Source organism: Photinus pyralis, unplaced genomic scaffold, assembly GCF_008802855.1.
Source record: "Photinus pyralis isolate 1611_PpyrPB1 unplaced genomic scaffold, Ppyr1.3 Ppyr1.4_LG2, whole genome shotgun sequence".
Classification (NCBI taxonomy): Eukaryota; Metazoa; Arthropoda; class Insecta; order Coleoptera; family Lampyridae; genus Photinus; species Photinus pyralis.
Window position 1 is genome coordinate 52,844,454 of NW_022170403.1, and position 26,287 is coordinate 52,870,740.

The 26,287-nt window shown below is 36.3% G+C and overlaps 1 protein-coding gene across 1 annotated transcript; it reads right to left on the bottom strand.

Moving 5' to 3' along the window:
- Positions 1-4,795: 4,795 nt before the first annotated feature.
- LOC116164241 (trypsin I-P1-like) lies at positions 4,796-24,718 on the bottom strand. The gene is made up of 6 exons (XM_031478386.1): positions 24,601-24,718; positions 11,235-11,293; positions 5,922-6,185; positions 5,762-5,875; positions 5,559-5,711; positions 4,796-5,505 (listed from the first exon to the last, which is right to left on the bottom strand). The coding sequence occupies exons 1-6, from the start codon at positions 24,656-24,658 to the stop codon at positions 5,041-5,043; spliced, it is 1,113 nt and encodes a 370-aa protein (XP_031334246.1). The 5' UTR covers positions 24,659-24,718; the 3' UTR covers positions 4,796-5,040.
- Between the last annotated feature and the right edge of the window lie 1,569 nt (positions 24,719-26,287).

Consider the following 26,287-nt stretch of genomic DNA (forward strand, 5'->3'; position numbering starts at 1 on the left):
TAAAAAACACTTTTGTTATTGCTCTGCAACTTTATAATTGTAAGATTAAGTAAAAATGTAATATATAACACATGTAGCACACCTTTTAAGCTTTAAAAATATATAGTACTTCAGTCTTATGAATTATGATTGTACTGGCGTACAAACAACAGAGCACCGCTTAAGAGAGCGCGTGCGTGCCGCTCGAACGCTCCCGCCGCACGTTATCATTTCAAAAATCCACTTAAGCTCCTACATTACATCTTAAAGCCACCATCTCACTTTGATGTTTTTTCTTATTTATTTGTCTAATTGGCATCACGGACCACCCACCCACCACACTCAAATGAACATTTGTACGGTTTTATTTACAGAGAGATTATAGTTATATATTCTTCTATTTACAGTATTTACAAATATTTGATTGCTCACCAAAGACACCTTTACCTTTTACAAGGTAGCTAAGTGCTCTGCATCTTCATCGAGGTTTGGAGAGTTAAGACACGACAGTCCGTTGCAATTCTCGCACATTGCAGAACAGTTAACTCCGGATTTTCTGCATTTGCAGTAAACTCCGCATGGTTTTTTGCAAGAGCATGAGATTACATACAGTAAGTCATTAGGGGCAAATCGCTCTGTGTTAGGAACAGGCCTTAAAGCCTTTTTTGTCATTCCATTTTCTCTCACAGTAGCGTACTTCCAACCCCATTCCGTTGGATTAGGTTTACCTATTTCCTATCCAAAATTAAATTTGAAGATAAACTCACAACAAATGTTGATGAGCTGCACTCGAGGTTGGAGGTAGTTTTACTAGGTCGAAGTTGGATCTTAAAGTAGATTTGGCAGTAATGGAAGTGAATTTGAAATATCTGCTCTCATTCAAATTTGAATACTATCATAGAATAAATAACGTATACCCACTTGACAAGCAATGTTAAAAAAACGTTTGGTACGTTAAACGAATGTTGCATTTTGAAACAACTCAATTAAACAAAACATCAACGTTATACCAACGATACTTGAATGGCTTTTCTTTCTACGACGTTTTTGTAATGTTAAAAATTGTAACCTTTTGGACTTGCGTCGCTGGAACGGGACATTATTACGTTAAAATAACATTCAGAAGGCTAACGTTATACCAATATTACTTTGACAACGTTTTTATGCAAAACCTTGTTGCGATGTCATTATAATGTTAAGTAATGTGATGTTATTAGCGTATGTTGACGGAACCATACATAACTACGTTAGTTCAACTTTTAAAAGCTTAACATTACAACAACGACATTTTGGTACTGTTAAGTTGCACAGTTACAGTAACGTTCTTGTAATATTAAAAATGTGCCTTTGGGCATTGCGCAACGAAAAAATAGCTGGTCGGTGACTCATCACTCGGTTTATCTTCATTTGCACTTTAACATTTGTTTGTTGAATGTTGGTTTTCTGTGAATTGAGTGATGTGATTCAAAATAAGTGGAGGATAGTTTGAATTAAGTGTTTAAAAATTGTGGAGTTTTTTGGGTTAGACATTGGCGATTGTGGTTTTTTTCATCAAGGATGAACGACAACGACTTCAACAAATAAGCTGAATAAGCTATCCATTTACGGCGATTTTTACGTGTTGAATTTCTCTTTGTATTTTCCACCTTGTACGCTCATCTTTTTATTTTAAATCAAACAGTTCTACCAGGGTTCCTCCTAGGCGTTAGCAGTATGTAAAAGTAAGTAAAAGACGTAAATTATTTTATGGATGTATAACCTTACTTTTTTAGAATCTTCCACAATGTCTTTTTCACCAAAACATGACGCGTTCGTCTTAAAGGAACATTATCGAAGTGCAAGTCTACAGGATGGAACATGGACGTATTCCATTCAGTCCTGTCGCCAGCAATTCTATCAAGAATTTCCTGATATCCAACGTTTTCCTATAAGGTATTTTCCATTTACAAATACTCCCTGATGCCTAACAACAGTTTTACGATGATCGATTAATTAGCAGAGGATTGTGGTCACCACGTTTTCCAGATCTAAGCCCGTTAGATTTTTTTTCTGATTTTGAAATACAATATTTTTCGAAATCATCTGCACATCACTGAGGAACTTCAAAATGCAATCGAAGAGGAACTAATGAACATTACACCAGTAATGTTAGAATGAGTTTTCGATGATATGAAAATATGTGTGTAACTGTGCATTCTTTATAATGGTGGGACATTTTTAACAATTTTGTGAAGTGATTGATGTGAATGAAATAATTTTTTATACATTAAATTTCTGGTAAAAAATTATTTAAATTATTTTGAATTTGAATTTTTTTACATTGTGCACTTTAGTATCAAAGTGCAAAAATGTTTATTAAAGTACACAATCATAAAGCCAGACTTAACTTTGTTGTCAGCTAACGGTATTGTTAAGACATTCCTTAACATAACAACACTGTTAGCTTACAACATAGTAAATATGACTTTAATAATACCAACCGTCAATGTATAAGGATGATATAAACGTAATTTAGTATTGTTTAATAAACATTTTGTACCACGTTTATACAACGTAAGAGAGTTACATCGCATTGGCGTTTGTTTCAAACGTTCAATTAACGTTAAATGCTGATGTTATAAAGTGTTATATGATGTAACGTTTGCTAAACGTAGGTATTTAGACGTTACAGAGAAACGTTCTTGAAGGCGGACATTAGCAGTCGCGGTGACGTTAATAGTAAGTTAATGGTACTTATAGGCTAACGTTACAAGTCACCATTAAACGTTTATTAAACGCTAATGTTGCACAATTTTGTCATGTGGGTACTATCCAAGGCCATACAAATCAAGAAGAAACTTTTCACCATTTTCTAAGAGTTCATCACACGAAAGGAATTCTCATCCAGCAACAAAGAGGTTGTCACTCTGTTATAAATACTAAGCATTCTACAGTCAATATATGAAATAATGAAAACTCTGTTTTTTCTACCTTTGAGGGGGCTGGGGGGGAAAGCTCAAAGGAGAGAGACGGGGACTTTTGGGAAAATACTTGTCTCTTAAGGTAGTATCACATATAACAAATTCAGCTTTCCACTAATTAGTTGCGACAAATGGTAATTTTAGGACTTTATTTACTGGGCTATATGCTCGCAAGTTGTGCGCGGATCTTGTAGAGTTCAAAAAGTGGCAATGAGAAAGTGTCTTATGTCTTTCTTGTATGTGTTCAAACTCGTGTTCAAATAAGACCAGCAAAAAATAAACGATAAACGAATTTCTGTCATATCTTCGGAAGTAATCGGAATTTTTTTTGTTTTCTCTAAAGCACGATAATAATGGTTTAATTGTGCATCTTTTCTCTAATTTGACCATCTTCGTATCTTCTATGGTTTCGATCTCCATGATAGACATCCTTATCTTGGACACTCTTTCCCAGGGAGAGAAAGCCCGTGCCAATTAGTACTTCGTCGTACCTACTGTAGTTTATAGTCAATCTTAAATTACTTCTTAAAAATTTGGTAAATTTAATCCCTTTATGGCTTAATTGTATGTTGGCTCGTCCTCAGAGGCACAGGTTGGAATGAATTTTGTAGTCACGGCAAACCTTTCCCTTTTTATAAATAGAATTTGTGGAGATGTTTTTAAAGCAGCTGCAGATGTAAGGTAGGTAGGTACGAATTTCTATTTTATATCTTGACGATTATTTTCCTAAATTAATTAGTAACGTTTGCATCCTTTGCGTGCTATTCTTTGCTTTCATTGCCCTGTTTCCTATTTGCTTGCCTTAGAGCATCACAGGTTTCGGGTTAAAAGGGGGTGGGGGGTTGTCACTCATATCGTCATTCTGGTTCCCCCGCGATACCCCCAAACCGGTTTTGCGGGATTTTCAATATATTCTTTAGTTTGGAAAACATGGCCGACTGCAAGTTTTAAAATTGATACCCTGTATAAAATAATATATAGACTTTCGCAGTAATTCGTCCTGCAATCGGATGAACAGTTTAGGGACATACGTCTAACCCCCAAAGTTTAGTCGCAATCGGATGAAGGGTTTAGGCAAGCATAAGGGACATTCGTACGTACAGATAGACCGAATTTCTTTTATTACATAGAAACCTTCCCGGCCATACCTCCAACTATTCCCCAAAGTTTCATCGCAATCGGATGAACGGTTTAGGCAGGCATAAGAGACATACAAACATATACAAACATTCATTTTTATTTAGGTATATAGACAACGTTTACAGCGGAAATAGTACAAGATATTAGCATTCCGTGCATTTTAATGGGCGTACATTCCATCTGTTACAAAACCTATTTCAATTCTTTAGGAAATTTCCATAATTTTGGTAATTGGATTTATTGTCGAATTTTTGATAAAATAATGAGAAATACACCTGAAAATAAACTAATTCGTATATCATTAGATGAAAAAAATCTTCTTTCGATTGGTGTTGCTTCCCGCAACAATCTGCAAAACTCACCCGGTGTAAAAAGATATAGGTAGTCTTGTAACATGGGTACACTTAACAGAAAGTGTACACTGTGTTGCCTTTAATCAGGCGGAAAATGTTAAGTATTACACGTAGTCCTTCCCGTGACAATAGAAACCACCCTACGACTGGGAGGGTAGGCAACGCGCATACGAAGCCAGATTTGGAGAGCGCCGTATGTCGGAGTGCCGCCACCGTTAGATCCACCTTGTATTAATTGTACTTGTACCTTAGGGCTTAGATCATACAAAATGATCAAAGACTTGTACCATCTCATTTTTCCACTGGAAATATCAAAATATGTAAATGTAAACGAGTGCGCAGAAATGGCGCAAAATGCCATTGTGGAATCTCTGTACTTTATTATAAAACTACAAACATGTGTCAATACAAGTTGATACCTATTAAAAATACAAACAATTCAGTTGACTAAGTAGGTATTATGATAGTTATAAATACAATGGTATTATAAAAAGCGATTTATTTTCCACAACCCCAGAGCTTTTGATTGCGGTACCTACCAAAATAAAAGGTTATTGAATTTTGTCTATAAGCACCTACAACTATAGGTATTCATTTTAATTTGTACTTTATTTTACTAAACTCTGTACTAAATGTGTGATCACAATGTTTATTATGATAATCAGATAAGACTTTATTGTAGGAACAGTTCTTATCGAACTGCCATTTGAGTTAGAGTTATTTCGATTTTCTGTTTTACCAGAAAGAGTACTTGGAAATATTTCAGTTAATGTTTCCGTTCTACCAGAAGGCCTTCTAAACACAGTTGTGACTGCAGCCAATGTAGATGTTGGAGTAAATAATTGAGTTGTGGAAATTTTGCTACTTGGAGTGCTATTTGATATAGTAGTGTCCGGTGTTGTACTTGATGAATCGGATACAATGTCCATATCTCGCATGCTATCTTTAATCCATTGCCTGAAATATTGTATATCAGAATATATGCCAGGATATCTGCCATCTCCACATTCCTCTCCAGTTGAAATTATTCCTACAAGCTTTCCTCCACAAGCTAGTGGTCCCCCTGAATCACCCTACACATGAACATATTAAATTTGTTGTTGTACCTAATGGTTTAGCTACGTACCTGGCAAGCATCTTTACCTCCTTCAAATATTCCAGCGCACATCATACCAGGTACAAGCGATACATCAACCTTTTCATACATAATCCGGCAAATGGTCGTATTAATTATTTGAACTTCAACTAAAAGCAATTGCTCTGAGGTTATTTTCATACCCTAAAAATGTGTTTAAACTTTCTTTCCTCGTCCGTACACTTTACACTTACATACTGGGTAACTCCCCATCCTGAAACAACACAAACTCCTGAAGTAACGGATGTATCCGCGAATGGTATTCTATTAACGTAGCCACCTAGACTAAGTGGTATTTCTGAAGTCATCTAAAACATTCATCACAAAACTAGTAACGTGTGTGTAAATTTTTACTTTGACCAATCCAATATCGTTCGCCACTGTTTTTGCATTATAACCGGCATGAAATATTAATTGCCCCACATCTCGGATAATGCTACTTTCATTTACTTGCAATTCTGTCTGTCCGGCGATAATGTAAAAAGAAGTTTCGGGACGGGGGTGATTTTTTCCTAGCATGGTTATACATAAGCAATGAGCCGCCGTTAAAACATGTAACGGCGAAATTAGGGATCCGCCACAAAAATGACTGTTGTAGTATTTCGTCCTTAGTCCAACCTAAAAACATAAAGTTTCAACTGAAAAGACTATATGCATACGTCTACTGAGTGATACCGTGCATTATTTTAGTTTGCATCATTGTTTTATGTTTATCAGGGAGACTGCTTACGCTATAGATGGCGCGCCTATTATTAAATTATTATAAAAATGCAAAATTATTACTTTTATTTAATTTGTGAAGACATTGTAAATGGATTTGCGAAAAATGTGTTGGTGGTACAAGTCAGGAGCGTTCAAACATAACATTTACTTGTTTGCGTTTAGTTTTGTTAATCAACGTTTACTATTGAGTAACAAATAAAAACGTTTTTACATAAACCTCTCACCAGGAAAGATTGCCGGTCACAGAAGACCCGATCCCGGTCTACAATCTGTGTTTTTCTAAAGATGTGAGCGACTTCCGGGATAGGATCGTGGCAATGTTGAACGAAAAGTCTTTTCGCTCAACATTGGCACGATCCTATTCCGGAAGTCGCTCGCATCTTAAAAAAAACATAAATTGTAAATTGACACAAGGTGTGCTGTGACCGGCAATCTTTCCTGGCGAGAGCTATACGTAAACGACATTATTTCTGATATCTGGATCTAGTTGTATGTACGTGGCACGTAATGGTAATGTGGCATTTGCAGACCTCAGCTGTCTCCAAAAGATCTATACATCACCTGTCTGAAAATGGTATATTAACTTTTCTGGTAATTCCTTTTGTCAACAACATGTACGAAATAGATCCTTATAATTGACCAATATGAAATAATTTTAATGTTTTAATACTAAATGAGACATTCTAGAAATTTCCACAAACGTATTTAGAGATGGAGTGTCAATTTTGTTCATTAAAATATTTCTATCTTGATTTTTTGTCAAATTACCAGTGATGGCTTTGAATGAAAAAGATCAGTCCAAAAAAGGTGTTGGAGATTTGTTATTGACTGCTGGCTAGTTAGGTTGCGAGGAATCATATATTGAGGGACGTTAGGTGCGCCTGAGAGGCATACATTTTCTTTATAGTTTTTTTTTATTGTTCTGGGGTTTTAAATCCATATTCGAACACTATTTTCACTGCATAATCCGAAAATGCAGAAAACTAGAGAAACATCTTATTGCTAGCGTTTGTCGTATCGTATCATATACAATTTTGCATATACAGGGTGGTGCCTAGCACAACGCAGCATAGGGATTTCAATGGTAATTTCTTTATAGTCAATTACTAGCTCCCCTAGTTATTTTAGAGCAAAAGTCTAAATACGTTTTTTAGAGAAAAAAATACTGCATCTGTTCATACTTTTAGTTATAATTTTCCATTTTTCAAAACCTTAGAAATCGACAAAATAAAAAATTACATTTTTATAAATCAGTGATGCTTTGGAATCTTTTAACAAACTAGGTACAAGCGCATCGCGTCTAAACTCTAAGTTATCGTTGTTTGACGGCGAACGATTTTCATATTTAATTCTGTTTCAACTAACCGACGCGATAAAAGGCATCAGAGTAATGTTTTTTTAGAAGATTTGTTCCTAAACTTATATTCGGATTTTCCGCTACTGCAGCCAAAACGTTGACTGTATTGTCGTTTTCCTGATGGTTTTGACGGACATTTTGAACGTTATTGCACTTGCAGTTCTTTAACTAATTAATAAACAAGTATCAATTTAATATACGTCAAAGGTAAATAATGAAACGTGATCGCTGTTTTTTAGGTAATTCCAAGGCATATTTGATTTATTGTAAAATGAATCTTTTTATTTTGTCGATTTCTACGGTTTTGAAAAACGGAAAGTTATAACTAGAAGTATGAACAGATGCAGTATTTTTTTCTCTAAAAAAACGTATTTAGACTTTTGCTCTAAAATAACTAGGGGAGCTAGTAATTGACTATAAAGAAATTACCATTGAAATCCCTATGCTGCGTCGCGCTAGGCACCACCCGGTATATACATTACAACTGTTTGCATATTTTGCCCTAATCTTCTGCCTATACACGGTGTCCATTTTTCGAGTGCCACTATGGAGATCTCACTTATCTTAAGAGATAGAAAGTTGGTTAAATGGGGGCAAAGTTGCAAATTTTCGTGCTGAAAAAGAATATGAAAAGAAATTTGAAATATCTTCAATAGTTTTTATTTCGATGAGAAGTGTAGTAAATTTGGATCATGATTTTAAAAAATTATCAAAGTCCTCGTTTGAGATCGAGGGACTTCAGCGCATTTTTGTGTGGCAGATCAGTATTCTATTAGCCACTTTCGACTCAACCATCAATAACAGATCTTGTCGAAGGCTACTACATTCACTAACCGCTTCCCACTTTCCGCGTGCACCCGCAATTTGCTTTTAAAGTTTTGACTCCACCATCAGTAAGATCGTGTCGGGGGCTACCACATTCCCTTTGACGGTACCGCCTCCCGACGTCCCGTTCACCCGCAATTCGCGTTTGAAGATTTGACTCCACCATCAGTGAGATCGTGTCGCGGGTTACCACATTCTCTTTTACGGTACCCACTTCCGACGTCCCGTTCACTCGCAATTCACTTCTATTGGCGACACGAGAAAGAGAGACAGCGATTCGAGATTTACGAAACGTTAAACCGCGTGAGTTCGCAACGGAAGGTAAAAAGCGCCCGAAGTTGACTACTTCTCGTAGACGCGCGCGCGCGCCTCGCAAAAGGTCGTTAATTTCGCCCCTATGACAAAAAACAAAATTCCGCCACGCAGGAGTTGTGCGCGTTTACAACATCTTTCCGACGACACCAATTTGAAAAGAATCGGACCAAAACTGTAGTAGAAGATAAGAAAAAACTGAAAAACCTTCACTTTAGTATACTACGCTCGAGGATGACGCCCAGATGTCGCCAACCCCACATCATGTAGCCATGTCCCCATGGTTTACAAATTTCACGGCCCTGTAGATACACGTACACCCGTTGCCTTTCTACAAGAGTTCTTCTACGCGCCCACATTTGCTGCCAGCCAGCCAGCCAGCCAAAGTGAGATTAAAAGCTACTTTTTACAAATAAATTTGCAAAAATGCGCTAAAAACTGCTTGACAATTTTGTTTTAAACTCATCAAGTATGTACACACAACGAATTTCGTGGAATTCTCTCCATTTTCATTGTCCGACCAATAATTGCAGTGGATTTTTTTTTGAATTTTCAAAACCTAATTTCATATTCGTGATTTTCGTGTTCAAAAACCTCGAAATACCGAATTTCGTCGAAATCGGAATTTTTTCTCACCTCCATTTAAGGGTGCGCCTTTTCGTGGTAGGAATTTTGAAAAAAAAATTCCAAAATCGGAAAGGGCCTATCCGAAAACCTATTCAAAGACGTGCAACCAGTTCGCAACTCTTATGGTTGCTGAGAAAAATATGAAAGAAGAAATGCAAATTTCACTACTTCGTTGAACCCTCGGTTTCTTTGAAAAAAATGCTTGTTTTGATCCCCTCTACCATACAATTTTTTTTACATACTTAAATGTAACACCGTGTATATTAATTAACAAAAAGTTCAACCAGTGATCACTTACTAGTCCAGGGAATAGAGGGTTTTAACTTGCAAAATGAGAAGTAGTTCCGATTTCTTTTGCATGTCATAGACAGTCATAGAGTGGTTAAGAATCTAAATTTTCGACCTCCCACCTCTTGTGCTTCCCCCGTACCACCCCCCAAAACCCCTGAAATTTGGTTGGTTTCTTAGTTTTTCAATCATATCTTTTTAATGGTTCACTTTAGAAAAAAATATTGTTATCAGAAATTGTAGACGATAACATATTACGTAACTTTGATATACACTGCTTTTTTGTGAAATTTTTATTTAAAAAAAGATAGAGCTTGGGGATGCATAATAATGAAACTTGCAACCCTTGCTAGTGAGGATATTTGAATCACTGTGAGATTGTAGCGCTTTCTAATATACGTTTGAAATTAAAAAATTGTCTCACTTCAGTTCAGCTTCATCCTCCTCCCCCCCCCCCCCCCACGGTCGGTAAGAATAGATATGTTAACGCTCTTGTGGCGATTGATAAGTTAGTCAGAAACGCTTACTACAAATATTTTATAATCCTCTTTAAATGTCTATTCCTACCTAGGGGGGGTGGATGAAGCTGAACTAAAGTGAGATAATTTGTTTGTTTCAAACGTATATTAGAAAGCGCTACAATTTCACAGTGATTCAAATATCCCCAGTAGCAAGGGTTGAAAGTTGAATTATTATGCATCCCCTTTGGTGAGGGTGCAGGGTAGGGAGATTTATACCACGATAGGTTTAAGATATTTTCTCATAAAACTCTTAATTATAGAGATAAAGTATAAAATTTAGTTAAAACATCTGCATACAAATTTTAGAATTCTTAAAAATATAAGCAACTCTGAAGCTCTATATCGTTTTTAATAAACATTTCACAAAAAAGTAGTGTATATCAAAGTTGTGTAGAATTTTATAGTCCACACTTTCTGATAACAATATTTTTTTGTAAAGTGAACCTATAAAAAGGTATGATTGAAAAACTAAAAAACCAACCAAATTTCTTTGGTTTTAAGGGTGGTACGGGGGAAGCACAAGGGGTGGGAGGTCGAAAACTTGGATTCTTAACTACCAGCTATTTTTCCATGACATGCAAAAAAATTGGAACTACTTCTCGTTTTGCAGGAAATGGCCCATTTTCAGTCTCTATTTCCCGGACTATACTGACTTTCTTCCGCATCTTCTGGAATTAGAGGTGGTACCAAGTAGATACTAAGGACTGGAAAGTCGCGCTCATCTTTTTATTTGCTTGTCTAATTCGGCCCAGACGAGCTACCGAGCCCTAGCTTTTATAATCTCCGATTCAGACTGTGCTCTACAGCCTGCGACAATGTAGCATTTCATAATTAACAAATGTCATAGTTTATCGATGAGCGAAACTTCATGAGAAAGCAAATAGAACTCGCGTGTTGCGCTTTCGGTCGCATTTCTCACAAATTTATACAACCCAACAAAATGCTTCATTTTCATACCACTTTACTTTAATAGTGAAACTTTGAAGGTAGTTGTGGCAAGACGCTATTACATACCTGGTATGGAACTTCTTTGTCTTTGGCGGGACGGCCTCCAATTATGCGACGGGATACCCCTGAAAGTAAGTAGATTTATGAAATGTGCTTGCAGAACAAATAAAGTGAGAGTCATCATTTCATCCGATCAGTAGTTTTTATCAGTTTGCTATGAATTGGTAGAGCTCAAGGAAACTATATAAAATAAAAACCAGTCGGAAAACCCCAGAAGAGGTTACCCTAGTCGATGACTTGCAAACCAGGCCATCATGCTATATAAAACAGCGGAAGGCAGTGTACGAGAGAAGCTGAAAGGTCGACACTATGATTACTATGAGTATAAAAGTAGAATGGATACCGCTCAGACTAGGGCGGAGTCCTAACTATCCGTAAAGAAGGAGACTATGAGGAAGAGATCTAGGAGAAAAGAGGTACTAGTGCAGCGGAGAGCCGGCGCTAACTCGCTTATTTGAGGTAGTTTTTTTTTTCGGAGTAGAAAGAATTGGGACCCACACCATTTTGTTCAGAAATGTTTGAACCTTCAGAATCTCGCTTTACGACATTTTCCCGTGGTCCTGACAAAAGTTATAGGCCGCTAAAGTTGAAATTTACTCATTTTCGCGCGCGCGACTAGACCACCGAAAGTATTTATTTTCTCAGCAACTAAGCGATATACATCAATAATTCCTTTTGTAAAATGAAAGTACATTTATAGCAGAATCTAAAGCATTCATATTTACCTACCTTGTTATGCACAGTTTTTAGAAAAATGACCGTCAACTTCCAAAATTCGTGTAGCAGATGAAAAGTGCGCACTTTGAACTCTCATAACTTTTTATTTCACGATATGGATTTCCAATATTTATAGCTCATTCGATGCTCCAAAGCATTGTGATTATTTTATTTTCTATAACATTACCGTGAATTTTTCATAATAAAAAAGTTACGGTCATTTAAGTAAAAACCTACCGACCTCGCCGAGTCGGTAATCGCGAGTGAGACGAAGAGGGAAGGATAGTCATCAGCGTTCGCTAAACAAGGAGCGATGCGTAAGAGATTTTACTATACTAAGAAATTTCTCTCCGAATACCAAAACTAGCTATTTAGGCCGTTTAGTTTACAAATGCATTCCGCCGAGTTGCATTGTAAAATCTCAAACAATTCATTAACTCCATGTATCTCAGTTCTTTGGTGAAATATATAGGTACAAATAGGTACCTTTCCCTGTAAATTTTGGGGGTTACTCCACATTAGGTATCTCTTGTGCTGTGTTGTATATTGCAAGATCAGCAGTAACAACGGTATGATTTTGTCCCAAAGATTCAGGCTTGTTTTTTGATTTCACTAGACGATGGTTAGGATGGTATTGTAGCTCGCTGGTGGAGAATTCAAAAACGGCATAGGTATATTATATTGAATGGTAGATACCGGAACTTACTTAGGAGGATTATCAGCAGGTACTTAGGCTGTTAAAGTCAGTTATTCAAAGAAATTGAAATATCTCCATAAATAAAAAAGTTGGCGTTGTACAGTTCGCGCATGAGCACATGTAATTTATGCTATAGGTATGCAATGTTTGTTTTTACTAGAAGCGTCTATGGTTAAACTGTGATTAAAACAGTTTATATTGGCCATTCTGCGCATGCGCACATTAATCTGATGTTAACAATATGCGATACGTTTACTTTCACGATAAGCATCTTTGGTTAAAATTTCAAAGAAATATTTCCGTAAATAAGAAAATTCTGCCCATGCGCACATATGATTTTTACTATATGCGATATGTTTGCCTTTACTAAAAGTATCTGTGGATAAATTTCCACCAAAATATTGCTATTTATTTCGTCCGGCAGGATGAAATTTTGGAAATCATAATTAAGATCGACAAGGGCGGTCTTCTTCTTATGTAATTAACTTTCATAATCAAATTTTGTTATTTGTCGTTGGTGTATTGTAACGACATGGAAATTATTATTGTCATACGAGCCGAGAAAGCGTTCAAGGTTGTTTTTGTTTACAATTTATTTTTATTTAACGTAGAATTTCCGGGAATTTTGTTTGCTTTTATCTGTTATCAATTGGAAATGCTTAATTTAATTGACAAGTGGTGTGATTTATCGCCTTTTCCGTGTAGTTAAAAGACATGAATTTTTTGTTTTTCCTAGTATTTTAGTCTGGTAAGAATTTGTTTAGTAAAATTATTCCGCCTTTATTATTTCGGTCTTTTTTCGTACGTAGCAGCATAGTGTACTATTCTTTACACTAAGGTAGCAGGGATAGATTTTGTTGTCAACTGTGTCATGATTGGTTGTAGGTTGTTATAATTTTGATTTTCGGAAGAAGGGTTTCGCTTTATATAGGATTTGCACAAGACTAGCGTCGCTTTTTACCACAGTTGACAGTCAACGCAGAACCACGTTTCTTTGAAAATGTAATTCAGCTTTAAGCCAAGTTCAGGGCCCAAGTGCGGTCAATTTAAATACGCTGTACGCAGAGTTTACGAACAACTGCGTATCATTGAAGATTTAATTCGCTTTATACAAATGTGTGAGCATAACTAAGTTATTGAAATTGAAATCATTTTTAAGCCAAGAGTCAGGGCAATTATAAAAGTAAAGACAAGACTTGGAAGATTGATGAAGAAACGAAATAGGTTAAGAGTAATCGGGAGCTGCTCCAGTAGGTACTTTCTAAGGGACGCAGCGGTAGGAGACGAAGTATTCGAAACTGCCAGTAAAGGTGGAGCTTAAAAATGATAAAGTATAACGTGCTATCCCTACCCTACACGCGTATAGTACCTACTCCGTTCAGAGTTCAGTCATTTCATTTCAATGTAACATGAATAGACAATTGAATAAGGAATTTATTTACACATATCTTGATACAAAAACCTTCGCTAGCTCAGAAAAACTGAGTCTGTCCAAAAGAGCCCATGTTAAAATACCCTGTTTTTACTGTCCAATATCTCAGAAACGGCACATAGGAACACTTTTTTCTTTTGACCATTAGAAAGTGCGTCTCTCAGAGAATAAGTGACCAAATTTTCACCAACTTCTTGTTACTTTTACCTAGGCGCTCTAACTACTTTAAGTGTAACTTAAAATGGAAATAACAAGAATTAAAGATATTAAAAACGATTGAAAATTCACAACACAATGCTTCGAACACTGATAGTTGCACTTTAGCTCGAGGTAAAAATACCATTTTGTAGAGAAATTAATTGTCTTTAAATTTGATGTGGGAATTTATGTCATACAATCCCTTTTTTTATGTTAAAAATTGTGGAAACTTTCCAACCCCGATTACACCAAAGCGTCAGGGTCGACCCAGTCTAACCGTGAAAAAATTAGTGACAAGCTGAAATTTGGTAAATAAGTTGATTTTGGAGTCGTTAAAATACCACCAAACCCCATAAGTGATCCGCCGTGTCTGTCACCTTCAAACTACCTTTGAAAGGGATTTTTTTAAGTTTTTTGTCAATATCTTGAAAACAACGCTATTTGCAAAAGAATGTGAAGATAGACAAATGAAAGCGTAGGTTTGGTGCTGTACCAGTGCCGAAGTCATAATGTTAATTTTATTTTAAAAACTAAATCTAATTTTTTATTTTTTTTTGTGAAATCTAGAGAAATTTCTCAAAAATATTTAGGTAAGAACATTCATTTCGTGCCTATTCTAATGAAATAAAAAATCATAACAGTGGCAGTACTAATTTTTTTATGTCAATCCCTTTTTTAATGCATTAAAACGATAATATATTGTAATATATTGTACTTAGTCAGTAGGTATCTATGCAGTGCAGTAGGGTAACTTATTATGAGGTAGTGAAACTAAAATACGACCCGTTTAGGCAAATGAATACTTAACATAGCATAAGTTCTTAATTCGGTACCTAATTAGATATTTCTATACCTATATTAATTCGTCAGACTCTATAACTGTCTACAATTCTACAAGCTAGGGTACACTTTAGATCAATTTTTCGCCACGAGCAAGCTTTTTTGAAACCGCCTGACGAACAGTTGCAAAAAATTTGCTTTAGAACCCTTTCGAGGTCCATGTATGTCTTGATCCACTCCTGCACTGGTAAGTTATTATTCAGCTATGTTTGAAACTAAAAATGAAAATCATCCCGGTCAGTATTACTTTCCAGCTTTGAGGCCTTTGTAAAGAAGGTATAATGAAACTACAGATGAATTGAAGCGATAGAGTCAAATAAGAATAAACTTGTAACAAATATAGCAAACGAGCTCCTGGATCACTGAACATCTTTTCCTTGGGTGATGATAAACAAAATACTGAAAACAGAATTGGAAAATTCGAAACCGTTCGGGAGTTATCTTGTCCACATACGGACGGACGGACGGACAAAAAGTCCAAAATTCTGAACTCGCTAGGAACTTCTTAATAACATAATTAATCTTTTCAAAGAAAATACTTGTTAAAAAGTCCTAAACACATGGTAATTGGTACTGAGCTGCCTTTAGAGCCGGTGGAAGCTATGCTAAATTAAAATCCTTATTTAAATTTTGCTGTACTACATATTGCTGGTAGAGAACGTCAAGGTCCTTAATCTGTCATTTGTTGATGTGGTATCGCATTCAGAAATGGCGTGCATGGCAAAAATAACATTTTTAGAGGTCCTAATTTATGTTGACATTTTTAAATATCCGTGACTTTATTTGGTTTTCAATTTCCTGGCCGTAACATATATAAATTTTGTTTGGCATAGTGACTTAATGAACTAAATATTTTTGAAAAATTTGTCTTTATTTCAATCAGAAATTAAAAAATTAGTCTTTTTAAAAATAACCAAAATTAATATCATAACTCCGCCACTGGTACAGGAAAATATATAGGTATAGGTTTTATAGGAAAATATATATATGCTTAAATTTTTCTATCTTCATATTTTTCCCTAAATAGCTTTAATTTCAAGATACGTATTCCCAAAAAACAACAATAGGCATTTTCAACCCTTTGAGGGTTTTTTAAGGGTTAGGTGGGGGTAGGGATTGGTGGTATCTTATGGAACTCAAAACATGCGTTTACCCTGATCGAGTTTCAAAGGTGATCTTTCGTACCCGCTTACGCTTTCCAATAAATCAATTCATGACGAGAATTTTATTGCAGTTCTACAGCAGAGCCTCGGAGGGAATCAAACTACTAACTCGATACCTATCTAGTAATAACCCAGGCGTTAGTGGTGCGGGAACCACAAATTGTTCTTTTACAATAAATGTTAATGTTCCCAATAAATAATTATGGTCAAATTTATGTTGGAGTTTTTAATGAATTGTTTGAGGATGTCAAATTTGGTGTATAAATAACAGTCCGGTAAGTGTTGCTTAGCGACACTTACGGACGTAAATTGATAGTAATCGAACATTTACGGGTCAGTATGAAATAAAAACCAGGTGTCAAATTCTTGACAGAATAGCTTCCTAGCTGAAACCAAAAATTGCTAGGAAGCTAATGTTCCATAAATAAGAAAATTGCATTTCCACGCATGCGCAACACCATTATTGCGCATGAATTTTGTTTGCTTTTATTATTTTTATTATTTTATTAGAAATTTCGTTTAAATTGCTTCAGAAACAAGATCGTTGCGTTTTGCACATATGCAACACAATTTTTTGACTTTGACAACTTGTTTCTCCGTTTTTTGATAATATAACCCGGCCCAATTTTTTGTAGGTTGTACACAAGAAAATAAGGTCTTCCAAATAATAGAATAAAAATTTTAGGTTGCTATTTGAAAAAAAAAGTTCGATGCCGTTACGGCGCTCCAAAATTTCTTTTCAAAAATCCGGCCCGTTATATTTCTGTTCGGGATGCCTAAAACATATATACAAAATTTCAACAAAATCCGTCGAGCCGTTTTCTCAGAAAATTGCCAACAAACGTACGTACGTACGTACATACAGACGGAAAAAAATTTTATTCTTTGAAAGTTGCTTAAAATGGTCTAAAACGTCGACATTTGATGAAATTTTGAAATGTTCAAAAAACGGCTATCGCAATAGTAGTAGGGGAGCTAACACGAAATCCACTGAACGAGAATGATCAAAATTGTAACCGATGGTGTTCCATTTTGCCCTATCAGAGTATGCTAAAATCGATCGTCTGCCGCCTCAGGTCATATGACTTAAGGCGCTGCGGGTACTTCTTGCGGTACCAATTCTGAAAGGTTGTTTTTCGAGAAAATAAGTTATATACCAAATGAAAACGTTGATAATAGCTCTTAAAAAAATATTTAAAAAAATCCCGCGCATTTGATAACTCCGTAAAAACACAATTCTTAGTCGGTTTTTCACGAACTTTCTATGGATATAACTAGGTTACGGTGGGACGAATGAAGCTGATTTTTTTACAGACTCATGATAGGTACTACTAATGACTTAACGGTGTTTCGTTTTTAAATTTTGTCTCTAATTACAAGATTATCTTATTAGCTTAACATTATAAGATATCTTATAATTAGAGAAAAAATTTAAAAAAGAAACACTCTCATAGTCATTGGCTGTACCTATCATTAGTCTGTAGAAAAAATCAGCTTCATTCTTCCAACGGTAACCTAGTTATATCCGTAGAAAGTTCGTAAAAAACTGACTAAGAATTGTTTTTTTACGGAGTTATCAAATGCGCGCGATTTTTTTAAATATTTTTTTAAGAGCTATTATCAACGTTTTCATTTGGTGTATAACTTATTTTCTCGAAAAACAACCTTTCAGAATTGGTAGCACAAGAAGTACCCGCAGCGCCTTAAGTCGTATGACCTGAAGCGGCAGACGATCGATTTTAGCATACTCTGATAGGGCAAAATGGAACTCCATCGGTTAAAATTTTGATCATTCTCGTTCAGTGGATTTCGTGCTAGCTCCCCTACTATAGCTACCTAGCGCATGCTAGGAAGCTAAAAATAAATCGAGTAAGTACCTACATTATGTGATATGTGTAAATAAATTCCTTATTCAATTGTCTATTCATGTTACATTGAAATGAAATGACTGAACTCTGAACGGAGTAGGTACTATACGCGTGTAGGGTAGGGATAGCACGTTATACTTTATCATTTTTAAGCTCCACCTTTACTGGCAGTTTCGAATACTTCGTCTCCTACCGCTGCGTCCCTTAGAAAGTACTGGAGCAGCTCCCGATTACTCTTAACAAGGCAATTTCAGTAGGTTGTTCCACATTTTGTATGCGGTACTACTTCTTAAACGCACCGTACTGCTCCTCATATAGTTTTTTGGATTTCGGTGGCATCAATTCTTTATCTACTTTGGCTGCTTTTTATCAATATCAAATACATCTTTGTCACCCACCACCAAAATTATGACACTAGCAATGACAGTTTCCAAATTACTTTTGTTACCATAGCATAGGGATTGTCGTACCAACGCGACGTTCCTATGGTAACTTGTTAAGCAGCGATTTTTTAAAGAACGCGTTCTCTAACTCCATACATATTAAGTGTTTCAGTTTCGGAAGTACGAAAAATATCGTATATACCTTGCGACTGAAGTAGTGGTCTTAATGCCTCAGGTAAATTATGGTCCTCCCTTCGGTCGGGCCATAAACTTTACCTTCGGGATTAAAAGTACTACTTCAGTCCCGCGGTATATAATATACTATTAGTTGGCATATTGTTTATAAAAACAGATGTTCTAATAATTATTTTGTAAAATTGTCAAAATAGAACGACATCCTTAAAATTGCCTTTATTTCCACTGTTTAAAGCGTTTCTGTGTATCAGTACAAAGATTCACATTTGTGAGTGCTCAATAGGGCCATAATTATAACAGCAGTATTACGTTGTTTTTTTTAACTTTGAAGATAGAAGAAGTTCCGTTTGCGTAGCCGGAAGCTAAATTCGCGGCTAATTATTATTCTACGTTTCACGTTTGTTCGTGCTGGAGGATTGTCTAAAGTTTTGACCATCTAATAAGGTGCTTCAAAGAAAAGAGGTTGTCGGCGCCCCCATGAGTGTGCGAGGGTGTGTTTTCAACGTGTGTTCAAAGTGTAATTGTTGAATTGAAATTTGTGTTTTGTCTTTTGTGTACGGATATGTGTTATTTGGATTACAATTCCCGGACATGTAATGTAAGTAATTAAGTTTTAATTTTAGTCTTTGTATAATTTGTTTGTTTTTTGTATCATTTTCTTTGTGTGTGTTACGATTAAATCGCACTTTTGTAATTGTCACATTAATTTTTGTCTGTTTCATTCTAACGGCTTCAATTTACCTGTGTTTGGATTGGATGCTTGCCCAAGGTCAGTTTTAATTATGCAAAATTTTGCAGTTCAGTTTGGAGTCGAATCTCTCCTCTGTGCTGGGGAGAAGTTTTGTTCCGTGATAGATAAAGGGTAAGAGCTAGCTAGGGTTTTGTTTTGGTGTGTTGTGTACGGTCTTTCTGCTTTATGGACCAGTGCACACAGCATTATTATTTGGCACCCAACGTGGGGCACACAGCAATATATTAATAAATAAGAAAGTTAAAATTGCCCAGTGCTATACGCTACCGAATGCAAAAAAAAACGAATTAAATATCTTGAAAACTGTGGGAGTAGTTAAGGCCTCAGACAGACGGACACACGGACGGACAGAGAAAGTGGCTGCAATAGAGTACCCAATTTCGTTGGAAAATGCGCTAAAAAGATACAATACAATGTTTAGTTTAGAGCGATCTAACGCAAAATAAACCCTTAAAGCGGATCTAAAAAGCGGTAGAGCGAGCACCTCCGTGTGACTCTACGGAGTCATTGGGTTTGGCTCAATTTCATATAGGGTTGCTATTACATGTAGTATATAGGTCAACCGAGAGGTCAACTGTGCAAAGTTTTAACCGAATCAGTCCATAATCCAGTTAAATTGTATTTTTACAAGGAAAGTTGTGGGGTAGTTTTGATTGCTTTGATTATATATGTTTTTTGGAGTGCTGAATCCGAATCTGAGGTTTGCTAACAAAATTTCATGACGCAACATTGAAAAAAATACAAAAAAACATGAAAAAGACTTTTTTTGCAGTTTTGTGCCTTACAACTCGAAAACTAACAACTTTTCGAAACTAACCTTCCTATTCAAAATGCAAGTACATAAAATTTCTTACAGATTCCACTATTTAGTTTTTTTCCTCGATGAACTGTTCGGACTCAAGCGCCAGTTGAAAATTGGCGTATTTTGGTTGTTTCCACAAAACATAGTTTTTTCGCACTAAAACCCTAAATTAATATTAAGGGTTGGCAATAAGTGAATTCCTTGCATTTACCTACTATTATTTGAATTTTATATGTAAGGGTGATTTTTTCTCATTTACATAACGTTCAAGGTGTTTATTGTAGTCCAGAATTGTATGAAAAGTTAATTTCTAACGAAAAACAGTATACATATATTATTATATTATTTATAATATATAATACTTATACTGTGCTATCTAAAACTATTCCCACTCTCTTCCGAACCAGATAAAGAAATCACAAGACCCTATCGTAGAATGTTTGGATAATTATTGTTGAATGTGGGAAAGTGTTCCTGTGGTCATTATTAATTCAAAAAATTCAAATGGCAAAAGAGGTATATTGATTCCTATTCGACGGCATTATCCTTCTTGTCCCGGTGTTCTGAAGAATCACGTAGTCCTCGGAGTGGGGGTAACTGCGTTACCCCAGCTTAAATTTGTCTGTTAACAACTGAACCGGATTTATTTCTTTTCTTTGCATGTTAACGAGCGACAAAAAGCGAGTTCATGATTTTAGACTGTCCGTCCGTCTATCTGTGTTACTTTGTGCGTTTGTGTATATACAGGGTGGTGCCTAGCGCAACGCTGCATAGGGATTTCAATGGTAATTTCTTTATAGTCAATAGGGTCTTCCTGAAAAAAAAAATTGTAACTTTTTTGTGTCTTACTGTAAAGTTTATAACCTGTAATTAAACATCTCATATACAAAACTTTCTTTCTAATTGCAACATATCAGGAAACAATATATAATATCGTAAAACTTTCAAATTTTCTCATGCAACCGACGACATGCCGATATTGGCCGAGCGTCGCTTACGTCACTACGCGGGTTGCCGATCGGGAGTTATATTAGTGCATGACACTGATAGGAGTTCGATTCGACTTATTATGGCAATCTGCCATAAACCGAGTTCTGACTGGTTCGTAAAGGGGCAGTTAGATAGTCTGTCAAAGGTTGAAGTGTTAATGGTCGCCGCCTTTTTCTCGAAAAGTGAGTTTTTCCATGCCACTCGTTTGAGTGGAGTCAAAGCCCAGAAGCAAATCTGTTATGGTTCATAGGAAGTATAACATCCAGTATTGTGTGTATAGTGCAAGGTATAGTGTAGGTACCTAATAAAGTATGCACCTTACGGGTTTCAACGAGAAAATTAGGGTGTTGGATATGTGGAAGTGAAAATAGAGAAAAAATGTGTGCACTGTAAGGGCACAGATATGCCCAGAACAGAGTTCGAAGTAAATCATATTTTGAATTGCAATTACAATATTACATATCGATGGATTTTCGTCGATAACTGACTGAAAGTAAATCGACATTATGTACTTTAATTAATTAGAATCGTCTTCACAACAATACAAATGGGATGTCAAACTCGCGGTATCACGTCGAACTTTTTTCGTATATTTCTTGTTGGGACGTTTATATGCCTACAATTTATTAGGTTCGCGATGATTTCTGCTATCACACCCAGGCACAAATGCAATAATTATTCGACGCTTTTTTCCGTCAAAACGACGTTTTCTTTCTCTGAATCGATTGTAACCAATGCTACGGCTGAGCGCCAACGTGCGGAGTGACGTCACAGCAACGTGGCGGTCATTCGAAACTTTTCAAACGCCGTTCATTTTAAAATCGTGTTTGCTAATCACAACGATTTCTCCTGACAAAAAAATGAGTACCACTAATTTTTTTAATGTGCTTGGAGTTCATTTTCAAGGTTTTTGAAAAAACGCGGAAAACCCAAGTCAATTACTAGCTCCCCTAATTATTTTAGAGCAAAAGTCTAAATAAGTTTTTTTTAGAGAAAAAAATACTGCATCTGTTCATACTTTTAATTATAATTTTCCATTTTTCAAAACTGTAGAAATCGACAAAATAAAAAATTAACATTTTTATAAATCAGTGATGCTTTGGAATCTTTCAATAAACTACAAGCGCATCGCATCTAGTTTTCGTTGTTTGACGTCGAACGAATTTCATATTTAATTCTGTTACAACTATCCGATGCAAGAAAAAGTGGCAATTGAGTAATGTTTTTTTTAGAGAATGTATGCTGCATCTGCATCAGATACTACTTGTTTATCAGAGAATCAGAGTACCTACATAGTAATCGAAGAAAAAAAACTGATTTGAAGCAGATTTGTTCCTAAACTTATATTCGGATTTTCCGCTACTGCAGCCAAAACGTTGAATGTATTGTCGTTTTCCTGATGGTTTTGACGGACATTTTGAACGTTATTGGTGCACTTGCAGCTCTTTAACTAATTTATAAACAAGTATAAATTAAATATATGCCAAAGGCAAATAATGAAACGTGATCGCTGTTTTTTTAGGTAATTCCCAGGCATATTTGATTTATTGTAAAATGAACCTTTTTATTTTGTCGATTTCTACGGTTTTGAAAAACGGAAAATTATGAGTAATAGCATGAACAGATTCAGTATTTTTTTCTCTAAAAAAAACTTATTTAGACTTTTGCTCTAAAATAATTAGGGGAGCTAGTAATTGAATATAAAGAAATTACCATTGAAATCCCTATGCTGCGTCGCGCTAGGCACCACCCGGTATGTGTATGGGAGGAGGGCCTCGAGACTGCAAACGCAGGTACACGGTAACGTAATGGGCCTTGGCTCATCTGTGAAGGAATGGGAGAGTTTTATACCAGACAGAACAGTTATAAAATCTTTTGAGGAGACCGGTAGACAATGTAAACTACGGATTTATATTTGCACAGAATAATGATAAAATAATAATAAAAGATAGTATTTGCGGATACAATCGAAATACGCCAATTTTCAACTGGCGCTTGAGCCCGAACGGTTCATCGAGGAAAAAAACTAAAGCGTGGAATCTGTAGGAAATTTTATGTACTTTCATTTCGAATAGGAAGATTGTTTGCGAAAAGTTGATAGTTTTCAAGTTGTAAGCACAAAACTGCCAAAAAATATCTTTTTCAACTTTCAACGGATTTAGGGGAGGGGGCTATGGGACTATTAGCCCCCGGCGGTAAATTTTGAGAGGCGGTAGGTTGTCGCTCCCATCACGTTTTAATTCGTTTTCGGGAAATCTACACTTCGCTGACAAACGACAAAGGGACGCTTTATTACCTCATCATCCGTTATATACCTCTATTTTCCATTGACTATATTGTCGGGCACATTTACTTCTTAAACCCTTATTATATTACAAACAATTATTAAGCGGCAGAACAAAGCGATGTTAGCTTTATAGGGGAGTCGATAGTGTCCGTCTATCCGTGAACACAATAACCTGTCAAACGCTTGGACCGATTTGGTTCAAACTTTGCACAGTTAACATAATATATACCACAAGTAATAAGCCTATTGAAAATGGGTCAAATCCAATGACCCCCAAGGTCACGCCTCTCTGTCTGCCAACCGCTTGAACCTGCAGTTCAAACTTTGCACAATTGGCCTATATGCCACATGTAATAAGCCTATTGAAAATGAGTCAAATCCAATGACCCCGTAGGGTCACGCCTCTCTGTCTCTGGCAAACGCTTGAACCTTTTGAACCGAAAACTTTGCACAGTTAACATATAGGTATACCACATCCACATGTAACATGCCAATTGAAAATGGGTCAAATCCAATGACCCCGTAGGGTCACACCGAGGTGCTCTGCCGCTTTTTTAGATGCTGTTTAGGGGTTTCTTTATACGTGGAGTATTGTTTTGTGCCAGCGCCAGCGTGTCCGACTCTGACACGCCGTGTCGTCAATTCTGTTACGTCATCACGCGTTAGCGCAGAAAATTGTACTCATTTATTAGTGGAGTGTTTGCGTGAAGTTTCTAAAAAATGAGCGGAAAAGAAGGAGGTGCATTTTGGAAACAACAAAAGTTAAAAAAAATACAAAAATTAAATGAAGTATTACAAAAAAAGGAAGATTCAACTTTTTTTTCCCTACCTACTGGCGGTATAGTATGACTTAGCCCCCGGCGGTCCATGAACTAAATCCGGCACTGTTGAAAATTATTGTTTTCTTATTTGGATCCTCACGCGAAGGCGGGCCCTACCACCAATAAGCTGGCATGCTTAGATTCTTAATAGTATTCCTAATCATTTCAAGGCATAACCATTACACATTACACTTTGACTTCAAATAAGTAATTAAAAGCTTTGCTTACCCGTTTTAATTGTCGCACTAAGAAATAGAAAGCAAGTAACACATTTAAAAAACTGCATTTATGACGGTGATTCCCAATCGCAGTTTACAAATACACTACTTTGTGACTTGCGATAAGTACTTCCTTTATCAACAAACGATAACCATTTATCATTACCTTTCATAAAGTGTATTATCTAAAAACACGACAATAGATATTGCTTATTATCTGGTCCATCTTGACAAATAATAATAATAATAATAATAATGCAACTAACATAACTACAACTAAAATATGGTTTTAAAATTGCTCAACATAACAATCACTACCTTAGATCTCTCGTCAAGGAACCAGACATGCTGGACAAATATGGATGGAGTCAAACGCGAACAATACCGGCACTTATAGAAATCCACAAAGAACTGACAAAGGCAGACATCTCGCAGATTTCTACGTGGAAGGCAGAAGACCAACCGTACCCCTGGGAAGTGGAAGACCTGAAAGTAATAAAAAATCTAATGAGTGACGAAGAAATACCTACCTGTAAGGAAACGCTCAATACTAGGACAGAACGTTATATCAAGAACCTGCAAGGTAAAGTCATACTCACCTCTGTCTGCCTCGCATCCAACGGGGCTGGAGTGGCCGTGTTACATGAAGGGCGTACTCTAACGTGGTTCTTACCGGAGCCAACATCACTCATAACTGCGCATAAGGTAGCGATAGTAAAAGCGCTGGATGTAAGTTGTGAGTAATACGGAACGACCTTCCATATATCCATAACATGTAAAGAACTGATAGAAAGCTTGGAGAATCCCTTTACAACTGATGAGATAACGCGTGTAATTATACAGATGTGGAACAAAACAAAACTAAGAGATAATACTGTGAAAATAGTATGGATTCCATCATCGACAGATAGCTTCACCAGTATTAAGGCAGCAGCAAGTAGAGTGACTACACATTATACCGTCAATAACTCGTTGCCAGTATATACGAAACAAGATGTGTTACGGCAGATAGGTAGACAAATGATGACCAAGTGGCAAATTGAATGGCAAGCCAGTCAACAACAGTTTAGAAGCGTTGTCCCAGTGGTTGGCAAGAGAGAAAAACGACTGACAAGGCAGGACGAAATTAAGATCCTAAGGTTGAGGATCGGGCACACCCGACTAACACACTCTTACCTGTATCTTAGCAACAGGCAACCTAGGTGCCCACAATGTAATAGCCAACCGCTAACAGTAGCCCACATCCTGGAATCATGTCAGGCTCTAGAACAATACCGTCAAGTTGCAGGAATAAGGAGAAGTCTAACAACAATGCTAAGAGAGCCAAACCTCGAGAACGCTATACAATTTTTAAAAATAATTGACGTTTACAAACACATATAGACGAAGAATCCCCTACCTCAGTGTGCCAATAACCTATGCTGTTGACGCACACTGAAATAGGGCGTAACTACAGGGAAAAAAAAATAATCATGTTTATTGGTGATATATAGGTACGTAGCTACGTATTTTCACAAGTCAGTAGAAGATAACACAATACATATGTATAACATTGAAATAATTAAATAAATAGAATGAACACAGTAAAAACATTGAACCAACAGTCATTACATTACACAGGGCATTCGAGATACCAAAAACGTACAATTGGCAACGCCAAAAGTTGGGTGCAAGGTTGCGTGATACCTTTTACATCA